A 24,144-nucleotide genomic window follows, 5' to 3' on the forward strand; every position below is an offset into this window, starting at 1 on the left:
GCACACAAAGAATGCAAGTTTTTTTTTTTTTTTTTTTTTTTTGAGACAGAGCCTCAAGCTGTCCCCCTGGGTAGAGTGCCGTGGCATTACAGCTCACAGCAACCTCCAACTCCTGGGCTCAAGCGAGTCTCCTGCCTCAGCCTCCCAAGTAGCTGGGACCACAGGCGCCCGCCACAACGCCCGGCTATTTTTTGGTTGCAGCCGTCATTGTTGTTTGGCGGGTCCGGGCTGGGGATTCGAACCCGCCACCTTAGGTGTACGTGGCTGGCGCCTTAGCCAGCTGAGCTATAGGCGCCGAGCCAAGAATGCAAGTTTTAAAGACAGTGCATTTATTTGAAAGAACCATTAACACCTGGGAAGAAACTGGGCAGATGCACCAGCATCTCTTTCCCCTCAGTAGTGTCCTCATCAATATCCACTTGTCCTACAGCTGATGTCCTTGGCGCACATGGCTTTACACTTGGGATGTTTCATGGTCCCTCCCACGTGGCTGGGGAGATCCCGCTAGGGTTAGACCAGTGTGGGTGTTCTTCCTGTCTTCCAAGTTAGGGCAGGAAGCCTTGCTCTGTGTACCAGCTTAGACAGTTCCTGACCTACTTACCTTTTATACTCTATCCTACTTTGTGATGCCAGGTGGGCCATATTCCAGACTCTTAAAATTTTGCTACAAGAAGGGGAAGAAGTCCTGAGTCACTTGTGTCCTGGAGGCTCAGGGTAGAGGATGCGGCGTTTGGTGATGCCAATGTTAGAATTTCTAATTACAATAGAACCTTCACACTGACCACCTTCTTCAGTTGACTTAATTTGTGTAGGCTGAACATGTACACATGCATATCAGTACAGTAGGCCTGGTTCCTTATGTTGACCACTTCCTGTATGTTGACCAATTTGTCACATCCCTTGGGCAGTCAGCTTACAGAGGTTCTACTGTATTTGCTTTTATTTGCTGAGCACCCAGCATGTGCCAGGTTTTGTGTCCTTAATATGTTTGAGCTTATTTCATCTTTGCAGTAGCCCAATGATATCTATGTCAGAGAGCACAGAGGTGACTCGCAGCGCAGCAGCTAAGATATAAAGCAAATCTGTCCGCTCCAAAGCCTTCTTCTTTACCAGCCTCCCTACTGGCTTTGCTTCCTGAGCCCTGGCATGGGCAGGGCTGGGGCTTGGTGCCTCTGTGAGTATTGACAACTACCTTCTGAGATGGGCCTTATTGGGCCTATTTTACAGGTGAATAAAGTGGAGCCCAGAAAAGTGAGTGAGTTATCCAAATACATTCAGATAATAAGCTTTAGAACTAGGCTTGGGTTTTTATTTTTATTTTTAATTCCTTTAGAGAATATACTAGAGGAATATGTCTAGAGCCAGTAGGAGGGTGACATGGAGGGGATGACTCAACTAACATTTATGTTTGTATTCAGGAGGCAGCGTTGTAGAGTGTCTAAGCAATTCTGAAATAAGCCTGGGCTCAAATCCTGGCTCTACCATCTCCATGTGACCCTGGACAAATTACTATTTCTCTGTTCTTTAGTTTCCTTTTCTGAAAAACTAGACCCAATAATAGTATCTACCATCTAGAATGAGGATTAAGGGCAGTGCCTGTGGCTCAGTGGGTAGGGTGCTGGCCCCATATACTGAGGGTGGTGGGTTCAAACCTGGTCCCGGCCAAACTGCAACAAAAAAATAGCCGTGTTTTGTGATGGGCACTTGTAGTCCCAGCTACTGAGGGAAGAGAATCGCCTAAGCCCAGGAGTTGGAGGTTGCTATGAGCTGTGTGATGCCACGGCACTCTACCAGGGGCAATAGAGTGAGACTCTGTCTCTACTATATATATATACAGAATGAGGATTGAATGAATTAACACATGTAAAATGTTGATACCAATGGCTGGCATGTAGCAGGACTATATGTTAGTTGAATTTATTGAGTTTCTGTTTGGTAGAAGGCACTTTTATTTTCAAATATGTTGTAGTACTCTGTCCTCATAATAACTGACAAGTAGATAGGATTGATCCCACTTCACAGATGAGAAAACTTAAGACTCAGGGAGGTGAATTGGCTCATGTGAAGTCATTCATCCATTTATCCACAGATACATATTGAGAAATTTTAGCATCCTTCATACTATTTTAGGTACTCGGGATACACATTGAACAAAACAGACCCAAATTCCTACCCTGTGGGGCCTACAGAAGTGGGACTGGAACCCAAGTCTGCCTCTTTTCCTTTTAGTGTTATTTTTTTCCTCTTTCTTCTTTCCCGTTAGTTTCACTCAATGATCTTTTAAATTTCAGGAGTTTCATTATAATTCATTATAATTACAAAGATGGCAGTCTACTTCCTTAGCTTTCTCTAAACTTAAAGAATTGAAAATGATCTTGTTTTATTAGTTTTTTTTATTAAGTCCTATATACATAGATCATGAATACATTTATGCCTTTGTGGGATTCAACGTGTTTTTGACAACTTGGGAGTCATAGGAAAGACTAGTGTGTATTTAAGGATGGGGCTGCAGTATAAAATAGAAACATACTGTGAGCATGCGTCTTCTGCTTTTGGGTCTCTGCAGTGGGAGACAGCTAGGTGGGTGGGCAGGTGTTGTCATTGTCACCTCTTGCTGCACTAGAATGTGTAGCTTTGTCTCGCCCTTTCTTGGAATGAGCACCCTCATGCTCCCATGTTCCCCAAGTGGAGGAGTCAGAGCAGAGATGCTGCCTCCCTGGAGGGACCCTGCTTGTTTGCAGGTACAGCCCTAGCTCCTGTTCCCATTCTTGGAACCTTGAGGGGCCGTGCCCCATTGTGTGAGATTATCCTGGGGGAACTGTTTGGAAATAGGAGGGAGAATGAAAGCCTAGGTGAGGAGGGGAGCTTCTGCTGCTCTGGGAGTCACACAGACAGTCAGAGGTAGAACAGTCACCTTCATCATTTTGGTGGTGGCATCTTGTGGATTAGTATGTGAACATGTTGCAGTATACTAAGGTGGGACACTTCTCTTTTAGGGTAGTCATTTGTTCATTATCACTCTGGGAAAAAAAAGAGATGCTGATATGCAGGGGCCTACATGTCCACATACACACCCCAGTGCAAGCTCATAAATCCGAGCATGGAACTTAGCACTCAGAATCGATGGGGAGGTGTTTTGTTGTTTGTTTTTGGCTCTGACAGTTGGGAAAAAAGTTTTCAGTTGAGAGTTTTCTTGTGCTTATCAGCCTGTTTAGAAGTACCTCTCCCAATATGTACAACTATTATATTCCAATAATTTAATAAATGGAGCAACATGACAACCTAAAAAAGGAAAATATTCTTTTACCCTAAGGAGTCTGTTACCAAGAAGAGTGAGTGGGTTCCCCTGTCCTGATTCCATGGTGACCCAGCCTTCGCCTGCCAGGCTGCTGTGCATGCAGTGTTGTGTTTAAGTATGTTGGAATTTGTTGAGTTTTGTTCACACAATCCCAACAGTGAAAATGATGCCTGGCTTTTCAATTAAACCAATTAAATCGGAGATTATTGTGAGGCCATAAATAACTTCACTCACACACGAGTAATTGAGGTCTTTGTTTTCACACTTGGCTCCTTTCTAAGGGACCCAGGCTCCTGAGAACTCAGCTAACTCAATAGCGCTCCTTACCCTGCCATGGCCCTGTTAGAGATGCCTATTGGGTGGTAACCTCCCCATACGTTGTTTTCTCAATAAAGAAGAAAAGATGGGAAGGGATGGGGGTACATTTCGCCTGCGTCTAGATCTGCAGCCTCTCAAAGCCGTCTGGAGCAGACTGTTTAGTTCCGTGTCCCCTGTCCCATTCAGGCCTCTGTATGTTTTGAAGCTTTCTTTAGCTTTTCCCTGAGCCTTGGTGGCAGATCTCTCAATAGCAAAAGCCCAGCGATAGTTAGCTGAATGCCCGGTGAGCACAATGCCCTGAATTTTAATGGTCTTGGCTGGCCCCCGAAGCTCGGCAGTGGGATGGTGGCTGCTGTGCCGGCCTGAGCAGCTGCCTCTGACTCAGAGTTGGGATCCGACTGGCTTCCTCAAGTTGCCTGTTTACTTTTTTACAGATCTACACAGACTGGGCCAATCATTATCTAGCAAAATCCGGCCACAAGCGTCTCATCAAGGATCTCCAGCAAGATGTGACAGATGGTGTCCTCCTGGCCCAGATCATCCAGGTTGTGGGTAAGAGCAGATTTTACCTTGAAATTTGCCAGCTACCGTGGACCCAGCCCAAAAGCAGTCTAGTGGAGTGGGTGGGAGGGACCACAGAAATCTCTAAGGGGAAAGCAACATTTCTCATGTATTGACAATTTATTTGATTCCATGCTTTGACTCAGGTTGTGAGGATACCTGCTTGCTAGTTTACTTTCCCTAAGATCATACATGCACACACAGCAATCTCATCTTGATCCTCTTAGAGGAAAGACTGGCCAAGGCCAGGAGGAAATGCTGGTGGCTTTGGAGAGGGGTGCTTCTTCCCTTCTTTTTGCCTACTCCTATCTTTCATGCTTTTTCATTTCCCATCTTGGATGGTACTATTTTTGAGGATTATTCTGGAAATACACACACACATATATTTAAGTAAAATAAGGCTGGTTAATTCTGCCAACTCTAATTGGGTCTGAGAAGTCAAAAGCTGAAACTCCAGAAAAGGTTGGTTGGTTCTAGTTTTAATTCTAGGGGAAAGGATCTTGAGCAGAGGGAGTTCTTCGTGCCTTGGCGGTGCGCCGGGAGAAGAGACTTCCTCCTGGGAAGAAAGGCGGGTGGATGCTGGCCGTGGCTGTGGCATGGGCTTTATGGGAACCTCCCTGTGGCCCTGCCTGAGAGCTCTGAGCAGACTGAGCAGGCGGGAGGTCAATTAGGCAGCATTAGGCTGATTGTTGTCGCTGGTAGCCTTGGCAGCAGATTGTGCCAAGGGAGAAGGCGCAGGCAAAGGACAGAAGCCCCGGCCCCTCTGGCATGTGTTGTTATGGAAAAGTTTATTTATCCTTCAAGAGTGAGAAGTTGCCTTTCATAGTTTGAGGTCCTCTCAAATCTGCAGACAATGTACCTGAGAACACAGGCTGGCTTTAGCAGAAACCTTTGGACTGCTGCTATTACTCAAACTTAAGTTTTCCTGCGGTCCTCGATTGCTTTCATAAGAAGAGCTGCTGTTGGTCCTCTTCTTCCTTTTTCCTCTTTGTCCTGTATTAGTTTTCCCGTGCTGTTTAACAAATTGTTCTGAAATTGTCTACTTAAAAACAATAGCACGTATTTATTCTGTCACAGCTTCTGGGTATCAGGAGTCTGGGTGTGGCTTAGCTGGGTGCCTCTGTAAGACTTTTGACAACTATTGGCCTGAGTTGCATTCTCATCTGGCAGCTTGACTGGGGAGGAGCTGCTTTTATAATCAGTCAGGTTGTTGGCAGAACTCTTTTCCTTATAGTTATAGGATTATGGGTCCTGGTTTCTCACTGGCTATCCCTGGAGGCCACCCTCACCTTCTGGAAGCTGCTCACCCCCTTGCCACAAGGCGCCCGCCTTCCCCCCACCATTATGGCCACCAACTTCTTTTTTTTTTTTTTTTTTTTTGAGACATAGTCTCACTATGTTGCCCTTGGTAGAGTGCTATGGCGTCACAGCTCACAGCAACTTCAAACTCTTGCGCTTAAGCGATTACCTTTTTTTTTGAGATGGAGCCTCAAGCTATCCCCCTGGGTAGAGTGCCATGGCATCACGCTCACAGCAACCTCCAACTCCTGGGCTCAAGCGAGTCTCCTGCCTCAGCCTCCCAAGCAGCTGGGACTACAGGTGCCCGCCACAACGCCTGGCCATTTTTTGGTTGCAGCCATTATTGTTGTTTGGCGGCCCGGGCTGGGGATTCGAACTCGCCATCTTAGGTGTATGTGGCTGGCGCCTTAGCTGCTTGAGCCACAGGCGCCGAGCCACTTAAGCGATTATCTTGCCTCAGCCTCCCAAGTAGCTGGGACTACAGGTGCCTGCCACAATACCTGGCTATTTTTTGTTGCAGTTGTTTAGCTGCTCCAGGCCAAGTTCGAACCCACCACCCTAGATATATGTGGCTGGCACCGTAACCTCTGTGCTACAGGCACCGAGCCGACCACCAACTTCTTTAATGCCAGCAGGGGGGAGAAAGTTTTTGGAGCTTGTCTGCTAGCAAGATACAGTGTTATATAACATAACGTAATCTTGGGTCTAACAGCTCATCCCTTGGCCATGTTCCATTGGTTAGAAGCTGGTCACAGGTCCTGCTCACACTGCAAGAAAGAGGTTTGGACAAAGGCAGGGATAGCAGAGTGTGGGCATCCTTGGCAATCACTGTACAGTCTGTGTCACTCCTACCAGTTCCTTTTCCTTCCACTATTCACCATCACTTGTACCAAGCTCTTTAAAAAATTTCTTATTTAATTTTCTCAACGTCCTTTGCAAGTAGGTGCTATTCTCCTCATTTTGCAGATATGGAAATTGAGGTCGAGCAAGGATCAGTAGCCCAATATTGCATGTCTAGTCTGTGTGAAGATTCTAAGCTGGGTCATCCTGCTTTGGAAGCTTCTTGTTTTCACTCTGCTGTGTTATAGCACTTTTCACTCTAGAGACAATCTAGTCTGGGACTTCGCCTCCCTTCACTTTAGGTTAGTAGCCATTTACTGAACACCAACTGTGTGCAGCATTGCACTCCTCAGTAGGAATAAAGAAAGAATGTGCAAGGCTCAGAGCCTTGGAAGAAGAGGTACCATTTTTTGGTAAGGTCTTGGAAGGTGTGACTTGCACCTGAGCTAGGTTTTGAAGTGCATTTTATTTTAGCAGGGTTATATTACAAATGCAGGCCCACTTTGACTGAGTTTTGGGGCTATGCAGAATGTTTCCATTGGAAACCTTTCCATCTTTCAGCACAGGCAGCAAGAGACAAAGTGTGGCTTATAAATTCAAGTTGGGTATCAATGAGATATGTTTGGAAACTATAGCAGGATCCTGGATGGCACTTGGTAGCAGGTGCCTAGAAAGTGACATATAGAAGGATGAAAAAGTCTTGCTGTCAGTGTCAGTGTGTATTGTGATAGATTAGTCATGTCCGCCTTGGGCTCAGAAAAGCCAAATGGTAGCCTGTATGTTGTGAATTTACTAAACATAGTGCTATGAAAATGTAAGCCAGGGCAGTTTTTAATCATTGCTCAGGAGGATGCTTTCCTGAATCTATTCAGATGAGATGAAATTTCCCTAGATATGGCACCCTTGGGCCTAAGGCTTGCTGATTTGCAGTTCCAAAGGCTCAAGTTAGTACCACCAGCCCAAACCGCGTATCAGGTCACCAGGTTGCTTCCCTTAGACTGCCAGGAAAGGATCACTCTGGCCAAAGATTCCCCAAGCAAGGCCAGACGTCAGTATTTGACTCTCCTCCCAACTGTGCCATGATATGGCTCACATCCTCTACTCTGTGTGTGCAGAACAAGAGACCCAGAATATGGGGAGCAGAGAAGGAAACAAGCATCAAAGTTTCCTGTGTGACTTCTTTCCTAGATTGTCTATCTGCTAATCCAGAGGATTTTGTCTTAGAATATCTGTGAATACAGGCCTTTTGCTGAAGGAGTGGGGAGTGGCATTTTCTGACCAGGTCAATAAACTGTTGATCATTTGTGCTCTTTACTTCTGAAGTCCACACTTTTCCATTGTTGCCTTTGGTAGCTGAAGATTGTGTTCCTGTGTTCAACCTCTTATTAGTATGATTATCTTCTTGAGTCATGAGTTGCCTTGAGTCAGGAGTTGCCTGCCAGCCCATCATGGTGCCATCTCCACGAGTTATTAGAAAGGTTTACGAGGCCAGTATAAACAGCATGAATCAAGAGAGAGAGACAGGCCTCCCTCCTTTGCTTACGTTGTTGTCAGGGGAGGATGCCAGAAGAGGTTGGAGCAAAGGAAGGAGAGAGGGGGAGAAAGAAGGGCTGAAAGAAAGAGAAATAAGAGGAGAGGCAGGGAAAGGATGAAGAAAAGAAGATTGGAGAAAAAGAGGGAATAGAGAGAGAGAGGGAGGAAGATTTCCCCTTAGAAATGGTACGAGCTGATGCTTATTTTTCTGCCATTTAAGTTGCCTCCGAGTGCAGCCGGGAAATTCACACAACATGTAGACATGTAGGACTATGCCTTCTTTCTGTTGATGACCTACTGCCATTGTGTGACTTTGGGTAAGTCTTTTGCTGCTCTGGACAGCCAGTTTCTTCTCTTTCCATTAGCAGGACTGCCAACTACCAGGGATGATAAGTGCATAGATGCCCAGCCCGTTGGAATGCTATGAATCCTTTAATGGAGGTATTTTGAAAAGTAATAAGCTTGATGCCACCTTTCTTATTTAAAAAGTGCGTTCGTGCTTTCTAATCACTAAATTGTCACCTTGTGTGCAGACAGCTTACTGCATTAGTGGGGCTAAGAAGGTCTTGAATGTGCTGGGATAAATAAATTATCATTGGTACTTAAGGATGCCAGTTTTAATCACGATTGAGGACTTTGGGAGCAAATGCCTTTGTTTCTTTGATTGCTTTTGGTCTCCAGCCAAAGACCCCCTGCCCTGAGTTAATATATTCAGCTCTGAAGACCAAGCTCTTCCTTCCTACCAGCAGAATCAGAGCTGCTTTATAGCAATCAAGGAAAGTCTTGGGAATTTAAGTAAATAAGTATTTAAATTATATGAAACTGGAAACAGGGTGATCTGGTACTTTTTAATTTTTATTAAGCATTTATTTTGAGTTTGGATTAGTCATTGAATGCAGCTCTTCCCAGATGCTCTTTAGCATGGTCACAAGTGGACTTCACTCCATAGGTTTATCCTGACTGCTGTAAAATGGCAGCTTTAGGCTGATAGGAGCCATGCTGTTTGCATTCAAAGAGCACCTGACTGGGTTTAGGTGATGGACCATGAAAAGGAATTAGAGGAGTAATTCGAACAAGCCTTTTGGTTTCATTATCCTGATGGCATATAAAGAATCTTTAAAATATCCCACATGACTTCTTAGGGTCACATTTATCCATCCTTCACTGTAATGAACACTAATGACCTAATGCTGCACTGGGTATTGATCGGAATCCAATGACTTATCACTTTGGTCGTCATGAGTATCCAGTTGGAAGATACCTTGATTGGCCTCGATTCTCCAAAGCCACATATTTATTTTCTCCAATGTTGCGTATCAAAATCCAAGGTCAGAGTTCGTGCCTGCCATGATTTCCCACATCGGAAGGAGTGCCATTTGTCAAGGGCCTTCTTTTCTTTTTCTGCCTTAGTATCTACAGCTGTATTTACAAGTGGAAGGACAGCTGCCTGAAAATAGACAGTAGAGCTTGGATTCACTGAGATGTTCGGAATACTCATCTCTTAGTTCCAACGACAAACATTTATTGAATGGATCTTGTGTGCCAGACACTGTCCTAAGCTCTGGGGTTTTAGTAGGAAACAAAGCAGATAAAAATCTCTGTTTTTATGGCACTTAACGTGCTAGTAATATATTGTGGCTAATCATATTTTTTGGTGAACTGAAGAACAAATATTTATGAATCATTCCATTCACTGAGCATTTTGTATGGGCTTTTCATGGCACTTCTTTTGGAAGTAAGTCTTTCTAAAATGCCTATCCCAATAGTCTTACATTAGGTAGAGTTGGGAAAACTCAATTGGAGCTCTGAAGATTCGGATTTTCCCAGATGGGTCATAAACCCGAACATCTATTACTTTTGGCAAGTTCTAAAGAATGTGCAGAATAGGCTGAGTTTATGTTAACCACGCTGTCCTGCAGTGGTTAGATTTTTAAACAATTCCCAACCTCTAGCCTACTTTCTTAATTTTCACTTCTCTCAAGGTAGAAACATTAGAGAAGAAATAAACCCATTTTGAAATAATGGTGAGCTATATTTAAGCTGAGGTTTCTAACATTTTAGAGGCTTGGAACACTTTGATTTTATTATCGTTTTGGGATAGTTTTTCATGTCGTTGCTCTGCATGGAAATTTTGGGTATCATATCTATTAAAATCTAATTTTCTTTTGCAAGTGGTTATTTAGCTCTATGGATGCAAATGTGAAAATAAGCTCTGCATGTCTGCCAAGCTCTTACAGCACAGTTGAGGGAGATAAGAAGAGGTATTGCATATCAGATGAATAAGAAGAAAATAGAGACAGATGCAGGTGCTGTGAAAACAGACATGTTGAGTGTGCTTCATCCTTCTGTAGGTGAGGGTGTGGGGTTTAGGTACATGGGACTGGGGGGACCAGCTTACAAAGGCTTTAAGAGGAGGCATATCCTTAATTCTTTAGTATGGAATTCTAATTGGACTTCTGAGTTTAACTGAGATGGAGCAGTCCAAAAGAAAATTTTTATTTCATATATTTTACATCAATGATAAGAATATATATTATTGGGTTAATGAGGCTAACATTTAGAAAGCTCCACGTGCTAGGTGCTGGGCTAAGCAGTCTACTGGCACCATGTCATTTCATTCTCATTGCTTCTCCTGTGAAGTTGGTAGTTTTAGCTCTATTTTAAAGAGGAGGAAACTGTGGCCCTGAGAGGTTGAGTGATATAGCTGAGATCACACAGCTAAGAAGCTACAGCTGGGATTCAAACTGGGGCATCCTTGCCTCCAAAGCCAGGGCTCTAACCACTGTGCTTACTGCCTTTCTTGTGGTGCTGCGTCCCCCAGTGCAGTGCAACCTCTCCATAGATATCTTGGATTGTGTCTTTCCATGATTGCTTCATACTTAGAACAATCAGCATTCACCCTAAGAGGATGGGTGGAATTCCTTCCTTGCATCAGTACTTGACTTCCTCTTAATTCAATGCTATCTCTCTCTATCAGCTCTCTAAGTAGCTAAGTGCTATTATGACTTGAAGCGTGTGCATTTCTTGATCTAATTTGGACTTACTATGTAGCCTTGGTCAAGCCATTTTTAAATCACTCTTGTTTTCCTCATTTACCATCATATCAGAACAAACAAAAGCAATATAAATATTTCTGACCAAAGATGCGGTGCTTTCATCTGTGGCTTTTGTCCCCAGGAGCTGAGCTGTGGCTGGACTGATCCACTCTTGAACTACTTATCTTGTGGGGAGGTCGTAGTTGCATCTGATTTTCTAAGCGCCTATAGCACAGTCACAGCTCTCTCTGTTGCCCAGTCTCCCAGCATTTTCACGATGCCCCATCACTCCTAGACTGTCGTCAATGCAGTTGTCTCTGTTTCAGATGACGACCTTGCCCCAGCTGTCCCTGGAGGACGGCAGCTTGATGAGTAAGTCCTGAAGCTTGCTAGAAGTGTCTCAGCATTTCACATGCCTGCGTTGATTGGACAAACCCTAGTATGGGCCTTAGGACTTGGTTGGCCTCAACATTACTACTGAAAATGTCTCTCTGACTTGTGTTTCCTTTTTCAGCAAATGAAAAGATTGAAGACATCAATGGCTGTCCGAAGAACAGGTCGCAAATGGTAAGTGGTACGTAGGTAGTGTTTGTGTTATGTTAGCAAGCCCTGCCTCTAAGTGATATTGACCCTCTTGAAAGCTTTCACACCAGAGGCTTTACCCCAGGGGGTTAGATTAATAAACTCCCAGTCATTTCCAAGTAGCTATGCTCTGCTTCTGACACTTGTTGGCATTTATTTAAAATGGCTGTGTTTTTATGTGTATTTTGAGACAGTGGAAACAAAATATTGTCCTTGCTCTCTTAGACGCAAATTATACAGAACTGGTGCAAATATACACATGTTTAGAACTTGAACTGCTGTGACTTGTTTTGCTTCCTCAAAGACCCACAGCAATATGTGTTCATGCATCGTGCTGGGGCATTGAGGGCGCGATGGTATCTTACTAATGAGAAATTGCGTCATGGGTCTGAGGGACTTCAAAGGGTAGATGGCATCTGGACCATTCTCAGAGTAACCTTGACAAGTGACATTCTCTGTAGTGTAATGCAGTTTAGCTCTATTAAAACAACAACAAAAATTAATCTTTTAAAGTCTATTCTTTTCTTGTTGCTTGTCCTATACCTCATCTTCAAGTTAAAACTCATGCTCATTGTTGAGTTCAGAAAACATTGAATCGTTATACTCTGAGTGCTTAGCTTTTCATTTCACAACACTTTGCAAACATGAATATTCACATAAGGAATGTGTTGTTATATATAGTCTGTTAAGATGCTGCTGCTACCTGTTTAAGATGTGAAGCTGGCAATTTAAGGATACCTTCTAGAAATCTGAAAAAGTCATACTTTGTTTCTCACCTGTTTTGAATAGGCATAATTTAATAGATCTCATTTCAAGAGTATACCGAAGCGACTGGCATTCCTTGCCTTTACAGTTTAATTTTCTGGGTTGTTTTATCCCAGTAAGTTGGGCAGAGAGGCAGCCTTTTCAGTCAACTCTTTTCCATGCACAAAAATGATTTTATTATGAAGGGGTTAGGAGGGGGTGTCATTTTTCCATTTACATTCTGAAACAAGTTTCTCTCTGTTTTTAATTGTTTCACTGGAGGTTTTGTTTCTTTTCATTTGATCCAGAGGCCAACCGCTCCTGACATAGGAAAGTCCCCAGGCAGACATCTCATGGCTGCTTTGACTTTGGGAAAAGCTTGGCTGCTATTTTTTGCTACAGCTACTGCAGCTGTCTAGTGTATTAATAATTGAGAAAATTTGGATGATAGAAGACTTAATTTTAGTGCAAGTATTTTACACATGCAGTTATATCTTCACATGAAAGAGATGCAGTATTTCCCTGTAGGATAAATATCGACTCAGTTGCCTCCGCCTGTTATAATGCACGTGTGAACTGACATTCTCAGGTAGTCAAGCTTTTATTCTATTTAGTGCATTTGTATTTTCTGCACTCTCTGTTAGAGATGTTGCCTATTGCTAAAGCCCACTTTCAAGCTTATAAAATACAGGTTGAGTAGCTCTTATCTAAGATACTTGGACCAGCAATCTTTGGGTTTCAGATGTTTTTGGAGTTTGGAATATTTATGTTATTCTTATAACATCCCTAATCCCAGAATCCAAAAATGTTTCAGTGAACATTTCCTTTGAGTGCCATGCAGGTGCTCAGAAAGTTTCAGATTTTGGAGTATTTTAGCTTTTAGATTTTCAGATTGGGGATGCTCAACCTATAATACTGTTTCCTCATATTCTTCTTTGCAAATTTGAGTTTTGTATGCAAACAAGTTATTTACAAATGTTATTATAGCACCAATACAATTTTGTGGTTTCTCTGTAACTTCCATCTATATCAATGCTATATTGTTTGGGGGATTCTTCTCTTTTGTGGACTGTTTTTTTTAGAACACACGAATATAAAATCCTGTAATTGTCGGTGATAATTAGTTCCAGCTTAGGGGCGGGGAGGCAGACACAGTCTTGTGGTAAAACTAGCAGAGAATAGTTCAGCATACGGGATGTGAGTCCAGGAAAATGTAAGACTCTTCACCACAGTCATTCCATTCTGCAGGAAATGAGAGACATGATGATAAGGACAACAGGGACATTGTCCTTGTCCTGTATCACAGAACAATGGCAAAACATGAGGCAGAACTCACCAGGTCAGGCAGGAAGTCCTTCTAGATAGGCCTGGGTGTTGTTCTGGCCCATAGGACACACCTGTATATGTGCACACTTGCAAATACAGGCTTAAAGCCCTTCTGCTCGTGAGAAGGGTAATTTGAGAATATGGCCCAGGGTGTGGGCTACCATTTCTAGACTTCCTAGGTGGTTAGCCTCCAAATTAGGTTTTGTGTGGGGTGGCCAATGATAAACATATGTTATTGTTGTTTGCTAAATATTGCCTGTTTGGAGGAGGCCAAAGGGGAAGGTCAATGGAGGGTGTGATTTTGGCAGAAAGAAGAGGACACACATGAGATGAGAATGTGGGAAGGGTATTTTATGGGGATTTTCTCTTAGCTGTTACTCTCCCCAAAATAATAAGTGTGGAGTTAATGTGGTCACTGTCTAAGAAAACAGGTAGTATACCTTCAGGGCCTTTAATAATGGAGTGAAAGGCAGTTCTGGTTCAGAGCAGATGTGGGATAGAGTGGGTACGATTCCAGTTTTCTAGCGGCCAATTCACAGCCTCAGCTAAAGGGTAGGTGGGAGCGTGAGCTCTGCAGTAGGGATGTGCTCTGGAAGAGAACACATTTTCTCCTCCCTCCCTTCACACCTCCTGACTCACCAGACCCCCAGGTGCCCTGTTCTTGGCTCCAAGTACCTCCACCCAGGCTCTGCTTCAAGTTCTGCTTTCTTCCCAGGGAATGGGGAAGTGGAAACAGATACTGTGGACTATCTGATTGATACATGTGCTGCCAGCCTGGAGAATTCCAAGGCTGTCAGCACATGAGCATAATGGTGCATACACTTAAGCAGGGGTCCTCAAACTTTTTAAACAGGGGGCCAGTTCACTGTCCCTTAGACTGTTGGAGGGCTGGACTGTGGGTCCCAGGACAAGTCGGTTGTTAAGTAGGACAGGCAGCGGTGGCAAAAACACCCACTGGGCCGGATATATGTCCTGGGAGGCTCCCATGTGGCCTGCGGGCCGTAGTTTGAGGATGCCTGGTTAGAGTGTCAATCAGCAAACAGTCACAGAGTGTCTACTAATGGCAGGCAGTGAGCGAGGGTAGGTGAGCACATGAGTGAACAAGATGTGATGAGTGGGCCAAGAGAGGAGAGAATGACTAGAACAGAGCATTGCAGCTGCTTCAGTAGATATCTGTGCACGGAGCAGTGGGGGCCCATTCCTCCCTATCCAGGGCAGGGAAGGTTCATTTCTAAGGGGCAAGCCTTGAAAGGTGAGGGGGTAGCTGCAAGGGATGATGAGCAGAAGAGGATTCCAAGCAGAGAGCCAGGCCTGAAACCCGTTTCTGGAGAATCTGTTTATCTGAGGTTATCATGGATCCTGCAGAGGAAGGTTTTGCAAACGTATTCGGTCATACCGTATTGCCCCCAACTGCATCTGGTGAGCCTCTGCCAGCCTCTCTGCAGCATCAGCCCCATGCTCTGCTGTGCCCAGCATGACAAGTATGGCATGGAAGAGCCCAGGGCACGGCAGACCCATAGGCACGGAGGTCCTTGCAGACCTGGGGCGAGCCTTCTGCATTCTTCATCACTCCCTAGATTTCTGGATCTAAGGGAGGAACCCCCAACGCCTGAGAACAAATTTTTTCTAAAGGAAAAAACCGCAGCCTATTAACTATTATGGATGGATGCTCAACTCTGGAATCTGGGATGTGAAAATGCTGCTGGTTGGAGATGGTGATATTTTTAATAACAGCTTGAACAAGTGTCTACACAGCACTTTAAGGATTACATATTCACATGCGCCTTTTGCCCTCCTGACTTTCCTGTGGGCTGGGTGAGAAACCCAAGTCCAGTCCCCAGGACTCTGCCTCGTTCTCTTCCATCTGCATCCATAACCCTGCACGCCCAGACCTTGGCTGGCTAAGATGGGACTGTGACTGCGACCTGAAGACAGAGATGCACGGCAGCTGCTTCCCCTTCCTGGAGCAAGCCCTGGCCTCTGCTTGTTGTTAAGGAGTCCTTTGCCCTGTCTCAGTCTGACCTAGATGCTTTGGGGGCCAAATCCTTGGAGATGGAACTTTAGAAATAACACCCCCACCCCAACACCTCTCCCCTCTCCAACTTTATCCCCTTGGCCTTTAAATAAGTTTGTATGTGTGCGTCAGAGCTTGTTAAAGTGTTTTGTCTGTTTAACATTGCCATGACAACCTAAGGGCATCTCTTTGGCTTTCAAGTAGTGTGTTCAGCAGAGTTATGTATTAGTTTGGAAGGAAAAACATAGCTTGGAGCTCAGCCAGAAGTGCTGGGGCAGCCACTGCTTAGCTCCCTTAACTCACTGGCTCTCAGACATAGGAGGCATTGGCTCACTCTGGAGCCTGGGAATAGCCAGCCGCAGGGGGTGGTTTTCTTTTTTAATCATTATTATTTTAAGCAGCCTGGCTTTCTGTTGTTGATTAGGGGAGGCACAAAGTTAGCCAAGCCTGCTTGCCTTTTCAGCAAAAAAGCTGCAGCCCAGGCCTGCTTTCCCCTCCAGGCTGGGCCTGCCAGCCCGGGTTTGCCCCCTGCCTCCTCTGGAGGTCTTGGGGAGTCCTCTTGCTTTCCTCCCTTAGTGCATCTGTAGACCCAGGGTCAGCCTGAGCCTGAGTGGGAGAACCAGCAGGGCCAGGCCTCAGCTCCTTCTCTTCCTCTGTGGCCTTGAGCTAATTAACCTTCTCAAGCTTCAGATTTCTTGCTCTATAAAGCAGGATTAATAATAATACATACTTAATAAAGTTCTCATGAAGACTAATGAGGCAATTGAAATGATAATAATGGGCAATAATAAAGTGATAAAATATAAGCAGAGTTTATGGTGTTTGCCTTGTGCCAGGTGCGTTCTGGATGCTTTGCAAAGGCAATGTTTTCTCTTAGTTCATCCTCCCCACAGCATCTTTGATGCAGGTGAGCATAACATTCTCCTGGTTTATGATCAGTGCTCAATAAACAGCAGTTTCTATGATGATGGTCATTTGTTTTAGTGGTCCATTATATTTGGGGAGGGTGGTTGGAACCCTTTGGAAAATCTGAGAAAAGCTGCCAGCTCTCTCATCCACAGATTGCGTGTCTTCCCCAATGTTGCACACAGGCTGAGCAGATCATGGGCTCCAGAGACCCCAGAATTGGTACCCTTGTTGTATAGGGCACAGCTCTCCTTACCCTGTCCTTTCAGGAGTGGCTCTCTGGAAGATGGCAGCACCTGAGTTTCCAAGACAAAGTGAGTCTGCACTTAGACGCAGAGAAGGGCAGAGCAATGGCTTTCAAACTTCTCTTCAATAAGCAGAACCAATCCCCACCCCATTCCCCTATTAAAATCCTCTGTGGACGCCTCTATGTGAAAGCCATTGAAACTGAGTTGCTGCTATAAGCAGGGCCACCTCACCCACCACTGCAGAGGGCCAGTACCTGGGGAGACACAGTGGGACAGAGCCTAGGAAGGAATGTGGCAGTGCCAGCCATCCTTTATTTGGTCCTCTTCTGTCTCACTCCTCTGTAGAAAGACGCTACAAAGTGTCATAGCTGAGAGCAGGCTCCAAGGCCAACTCCTGTGACCCAGGGCATACTCCTTAGGCTCTCAGGGACCAGTTCCTGTAACAGGCTTATTTTCAGGGAATGTCTTATTTTTATTAAGTATAATACAATAATCTACATTTATTCAAATACAGTTAAGTCATCTTCTTCTGGAACCTGACGGGGGAGCTGACCTTGTTGGTGGGGCTGGCGTTAGTGATGCTTAAACTCCTTTCCCCTAGCCCAGGGGTCCTCAAACTTTTTAAACAGTGGGCCAGTTCACTGTCCCTCAGACTGTTGGAGGGCCGGCCCCGGGACGACTCGGCTGCTAAGCAGGACAGGCAGGGATGGCAAAAACACCTGGCAGGCAGGATAAATGTCCTCGGTGGCTGCCTGCGGGCCATAGTGTGAGGATGCCTGCTAGCTGTCACATGTGTGCGATAGATAGGATGCCTGCGACTGCAGTTACCACATGCGCACCTGCCCAAGTACGAAAGGCTGGGAGAAAGGAGCTATGGCAGATAAAAGGTATTCCAGTCTTACTGCTCTGCGCTGAAGTGCAGGGCGTGGCTATGCAGATACGCTGCATAGCCACACCCATCACTAGGTCTTATTGGGGTAGGCCTTATATTTAACAAATGCATAGAAATCCTGCTAGGGCTTAGTTTTGGGGTAGATCTTATTTTCGGGGAAACACGGTAGTTAGCATGAGACTTCAGTGAGGAAGCATTTACTGAGCACTCTCTAGTATCTGTGTGCTGAGAGCTGACCTAGTTATTATATTACTCCTCAAAACAGCCCTATGCCATAGGTGCAGTTATTGTCTCCATTTTGCACAGGGACTAGAGATTGGAGATTTAAAGGTCGTTTGGGGCCTTAGATTATTTACCTAGGAGGTAGGCTTGGAGCTTGAACCCAAGACTGTCTAGTTTCAGAAACTGTGGTGTTGACCCCTGTGACCAAGAATAAGAAATGTTTATTATAAATAAATATGCGCAATAAAAATAATCTCTACCTCACCAACTTTTGTCCTCATTTTTCATCTGCGGATGTAGCAGAACAAATTAGGCTTAGCTGAGAGTTAGCCACAAGGAAAGAGATTGAATATTTCCGGAAAGGGCCTGAGTTGACCTGTTGATGGGAACGCAAACATTGAAATAGGGGCAGGTGGCCCCTGGTGAGAGGCAGCCCCTTGAGATGGCCTTGAAGAACCCTGGCGCCAGGGACCTCCGGCCGCGCTCTTCACAGAGCTTCCTGGGCTAGAAGGCCATCTGCAGCAGGATCAGGTTTCCAGGCCCAGTGACCTTGAGCCCTCCCAACAGCTGCCAGAAAGTCAGCCACATGCCCGGGGAGTGTCTGAGATCCTCAGGCAGCTGAGCTGCCTCTTCCCTGGGCCTCAGGCCTATTTTTACTCAACCCTAAGGGCACACACATGTGGCAGAACCACGAAGGAATGAGGAAAAGTCTGCAGGCTACTTAGAATTTAAAGTAAAGTGGAAACAGTCCGGGGCCAAGATCACCGTGGAGCATCTACAGCTTCCCACCCTTGTGGCACATCCACTGTCGCTCTTAAGCCTAGGCCATCCTTCCTTCACAGCCTTCACATCCACCTCTTCTCCTTACTCATGCCTTTATTTGAAACTGTCACTGTCTCATTTTTCTCTCCATACTCATGGGCACAGAATAGAAGGTTCTTCAAGATCCAGTTTCCATCCTCTCCTGCTGCTCAGCTGCTCAGACACTAAGCCTCAGCCACGCTGGTGCCTTGTGGTGCACTAAGGAGTCAGGCCGTGCACTCTCATGCCTCTGTACTTTGCATACTGTCTGGTCTGCTGGAGGAACCTTTTTGTCTCTGCTTGGGCAGTGTGACCTTCAGGTCAACTGTTTCCTCAAGGCATTGTCATAATTAGATGCCTCACAACTATTATTGTTGATAATAAACATGAACATCTTGGGTCCTCAGATGTCCTGTGCCTGCCTTTGGGATAAGTCATTTTCTCAAGGTTGTCTGGTTACCCATCTTTTTGAAGAAAATAACATATCTCTCTCTAGAGTATTCCAAGCACCTACCATTTTGGTGACTGGCAATACTTTGTGTTGAGTAAATGTGAGATGTTTAGATGGACAGATGGAAAGACCAAGGAGGGACCTGGTCTGAATATGTTTGTGTGACCGGAGGCCTATAACATACCATTGTTCTGATTTCATTATCTACAGCTAAGCAGGAATTTGAGCACTAGGTATTAATTTGGATGTCCTTTATGGCATTTAAGAAACAGATACTCAACACTGTTGTAGAAGTAATATTTTTCTGTCTTTTAATTATTTGCTTCCTTGGGTTATCCAGTGGACCCAAATAGGAAATTTGTAATAACTCTCAGGGATTATGGTTGATTATGAGTTTAAGTTTTTTCACGCTGCTTGAGGTAAGCATATGCAGGCTTCCTCATGACTACCAGAGATTATTATTGATAATAAAAATAATAATGTGCAGTCCTAAGTGCCTTACATGTTTTAACTCATTCTTATAACAGTCCTGTGGATTGAGGAATATATTTTGTTCATTTCATTAGGAAGAAATGAACAAAATATATAGAGAATTTAGATCCTGTTGCTATTTGATGTGCTCTGCTGGGGGCTGGCTATGGGGCATGATAAGAAACCTCTCGTCCCTTCCCTTCACACTGTAGAGCCTTTGTCCCTAACTGTTTTATTATAGCACACAGCAGACACTTAGAGTAGATACTGTTTTAGGTATTCTATCTATATCGATTGATTTTATCTTCATAAAACCCTGGAAGAGCAGATACCACTATTTTTTCCCTTTTATAGATGAGGAAATGGAGGTCGAGAGTGATTGAATAACTTGTCCAAGGTCACACAGCTCATAAGTGGCAAGCTGGGGTTTGCATGCAGGGAGCCTGGCTCCAGAGCCTGTTCCCTTAACTGTTTTGCTGTTCTACCTGTAAGGAAATCAACCGAGGGAGAAATGGAGGTACAAAAATTACATTCGTAACACTAGTCCCTCAGATAGGATAGGTGGAGGCTCTGGATGAGACATCCATCCTGTCATGGGAAGGAGATGTGGGATGAAGAAGAATATATATGGACCCTAGAATCAGGCAGACCTGGGTCCCACAGACTGTGCATGTGTGCTGGGCAAGTTAACCAAATCTCTGAGTCTTGTTTCTCATCTGGAAGAGGGGATAGTGATGGAAGCTGCCTTCTATGGTTGTTGTGAGGGGTGAATCAGGGATGGTTATAACAGCATTAGGAAGCTAGTAGACTCTGAGGTTCAAGCAAAGTAGCTCTTGCTGAATCAGACAGTAAGCTATCTGGGTTTTACAGCCGAGGCTCGTTTTGCTATAAATATGGGCCCCTTGGGCTTCTGTGTTTCTGGAAGTTGCTGCCATTAGAACACTTCAGAATGGAGCTTTCCACATCTGTATATTCAAAGCAGATGGCTATAGGGAAGCATGATGAAGACAGAGACCCACAGTTCGTTTCTAGTTCTGTATCCACATTATGGGTGGCCTCAGATACTGAGTTGTCTAGGGAGAGGCATATACATTTCATTTAAGTAATTAGAAGTGAATGCTGGGTCTTCTGGACTCTTTGATGCCAATGTAAACCCATGAGTAGGTATTATGTTCCCCAACTAATATATGTTTATCTTATAATTAACATAACATTCAAGCAAATTTTATGGTAGATTCATCATATTTTATATGCAATTTAATAACATCAAAGTTTTGTAAAATGTGTGATTTTTTTTTTTTTTATCCTTCAGTTCAATAAAAATCTCCATATTCCCAGTACCTGGCATAGGGCTAGGTATGTTGGAAGTGCTTAGCTAATTTTTCTCAGATGAAAGAGCTGAACAGTACAGGGGCCAGCCATCCAGGAGTTTCCCAGAGAGTGGAGTAAAGTTACACATCAAATTTTAACATGTCAAATGCACTATGTGCTTTTAAACGCTTTCAAGAAATTTGAGTAGTCCTAAACCAAGAAAATCTCGCAATTTCAACATCTTCTCTTATAATTTTAATTTAGTTATAATGTGTTAAAAGACACCAACATAATTGATTATTTTTTACTAATATGCAAAATAACGTTTGGTTTGCCAAAACATCCTATAGCCACGCTTCTCAAGTTTGAGTGTGAGAAGCACCCAGAGAACTTATTAAAACAGATTGCTGAGCCTCGACCCCAGAGTTCCTGATTCAGTAGGTCTGGGAGGAGCCTGAGAATTTGTATTTTTGCCAAGCTCCAGGTGATGAGGACGTTGCTCATCTGGTGACGACACTTTGCCAAGTGTGGCACGTTATCTTTAAGTCAAGTAGAGAAGCCTACTTAGGAGGGTGTGTGGCTGTGCACACAGACAGACACTTCAGTATGTGTTGGTTTGACAGTGGCTTGCAATTTTACAAATTCATAATTCTAAAGGATATGTTTAAATTTGGCGAAAGTACTTTCAACGGGTGAATCCATTTATCTTTTTGAAAAGGCTAGGATGCTTTTTACAGTATTCTTTCGTCTGAGAACTGTTGCATGTCCTAAATTGATCGGGTCTGACTGTGCATGTGACCATGGTCTGGTGGGAATCTGAAACGCCGTCTCTACTTCTTCCAGCTCACTTAACCTCTGTGATTTTTGGTTTCCTCCACTTAAATTTTGGGGTGAGAATCCTTTTAGCACATTGTTCTTTACTGTGTGTAATCCCACTAGACATTAACTTCTTTGAGGGCAGGGGTCACATCTGTCCACCTGCCCACACTGCATTAGCACCTGGGAGATTTCTCTGTGGATATTTAATTAAGAAATTCCCATCACACCTATCCTGGGATTCAGGCATTGTGAGAGGCAACGTGGTACTCAATACAGTTAAAGAACTTAGCAAATGTGAGGATGACCCAGGCTGAGAGGTAGGAGGAGGAAGCATAGCTACAGATCTTGAGCTGAACAAGAAATCTGATGGTGATTTATAATCATGTAGATTGTGGCTTATAGAAAAGCCATCTGGGCCTCATGCTTGGATCCACCTCCTTGCATATGTCTTCATAGAATTCTTATGTTTCAATCTAGCACCAAAGGTGTATTTTTCTCTTTTTTTTTTTGTATGTGTGTTTTTTGGCTTAAAACAATTTTTTTTTCCATGAAATAGAACTTGACAAGGAATTCCTATTTGCACTTTATAGGGCACAGTTAGCTATAAGGCATCTGCATGTTGGAAATTGGTCAGTAGATGAATGCCAGGGTGCTACTCAACTTAAGCAAAGAGTAGAGAATGATGGCCAAAAAGTTAGCTGAGGTCTCTTTTAAAGACCTAAAAAAAAACAAAAACAAACTGCACCTATGTCAACAGTTAAATAAAAATTAATAAAACTTTTTGAAAAATTGATCCTTCATGGATTGGCACTACACCAAGCAAAGACTGGCTAAAACTGGGAGAAGCTGCCTCCTTTAGGTAGGTGTGGGCTGTTTGTCACAATCTCCACCATTCCCTGTTGCCTTACACCCAGGCTCTTTTTTTTTTTTTTTTTTGAGACAGAGCCTCAAGCTGTCCCCCTGCGTAGAGTGCCATGGCGTTACAGCTCACAGCAACCTCCAACTCCTGGGCTCAAGCGAGTCTCCTGCCTCTGCCTCCCAAGTAGCTGGGACCACAGGCACCCGCCACAACGCCCGGCTACTTTTTGGTTGCAGCCATCATTGTTGTTTGGCGGGTCCGGGCTGAGGATTCAAACCTGCCACCTTAGGTGTACGTGGCTGGCGCCTTAGCCGGTTGAGCTATAGGCGCCGAGCCACACTCAGGCTCTTTTATTCACAGGTTACCTGTCTTCCCCTCCTCCACCCCACACACATTCAAACTGTTATATTCTTGTAAGTATCATAAGTTCCCTCAGGAATCCTAAGAACTGGCTTATGATAATTTGAAAGATTCTAGTTTTAGGATGATCTTGATTTGTAAGTAATGCCTGTAAATGTTTATATTGGTTTGAATTCTTCCTGCTCCTGAAGCTTTAAATAGTATAGGAGAACTTTTATTTATTCTCCTGAGAAGTCATTCCTGCCTCTCTGTGAAGTACCCTTGTCCTCTTGATTATAGATTGGATTTCCTTTGTATGAACTGATTATTTATCACACTCCTGAAGGCAGAGGGCAGGGAAATGGGCCGAATAAGGTGGTCATGTTTTTCCTTTTTAGTTTTAATAAAGCACTTGCTGTTTAGTCATTAATACTCCATGTTTGTATGGGCCTTCACAGCTTACAAAACACTTTCCATCATGTTCACATCCCAACTCTGCCATTTAATAACTGTGATTTAGGAGGGCACATCAACACTCTGTGCTTCCATTTCCCCATCTAAAAAATGATGAAAATAATATCTACTGTATCTAGTAGCAGATAAAAATTAAAATTCACCAAAATAATAATGTAGGGGAAAGGACTTAGCCCAGTGCTTCATGCTTTTGAGAGTGCAAATGTTGGTTTCTTGAAAGGCCTTTCTAAAGCTTTCAAGAAAGGATAATCATCATCACTTTACTGAAAGGAAAACTGAGGCTCAGGGAAAGTAAGTACCTTGCCCAAAGGTGACCAGGGAGCCCTGGGAAATCCACAGTTCCCTATACTTAATGCTAGTCATTAAATCCTTAATTCTCTTGTCCATTATTGAAATCTTCTCTTTGTAATGGCCCTGGTAATGATGGCCCTGGTAATGGCCTTGGAGATGAGTTGACTTTTTCCTATGTAGGTAGCTTTCATGGGTGAGAGGGCTTCCCACATTAGTGTGAACGTGGTTACACTAATTAGCGTGAACCAGTTACGTAGAGTAGAATAGGGAGGCAGAATCTGTCCAGAATCCCATTTCTCTTATCTCTTATACTTTACCCTGAAGATCTAGGAAGGCAGGAAGAAAAGAGCATGCATCCTGCATTCCCTCATGGACTACGAATGCTAACCTTTATTTTAATGGGAGGGTTTGAGATGAGTCAGCTTGGAATTAAAGCATTCCTCAGACCCTATTCTGCTTCTCTAAGGGAATTGTGCAGAGGAGACCCTAACCCAGTGGTTCTCAACCTGT

At 44.1% G+C, this 24,144-nt stretch overlaps 1 protein-coding gene across 1 annotated transcript in view; it reads left to right on the forward strand.

Annotated features, from left to right (window-relative positions):
• The first annotated feature begins 2,958 nt into the window (after positions 1–2,958).
• The window catches only part of NAV2 (neuron navigator 2), a 276,592-nt gene continuing 255,406 nt past the window's right edge, over positions 2,959–24,144 (forward strand). The window contains exons 1-3 of the mRNA XM_023510001.1: positions 2,959–2,976; positions 4,051–4,168; positions 11,399–11,451. Of these exons, the coding sequence (XP_023365769.1) occupies positions 2,959–2,976; positions 4,051–4,168; positions 11,399–11,451 (189 nt within the window). The remainder of the gene's footprint in view (positions 2,977–4,050; positions 4,169–11,398; positions 11,452–24,144) is intronic.

Source organism: Otolemur garnettii, unplaced genomic scaffold (assembly GCF_000181295.1).
Source record: "Otolemur garnettii isolate 467f Iridium unplaced genomic scaffold, OtoGar3 scaffold00001, whole genome shotgun sequence".
Lineage (NCBI taxonomy): Eukaryota > Metazoa > Chordata > Mammalia > Primates > Galagidae > Otolemur > Otolemur garnettii.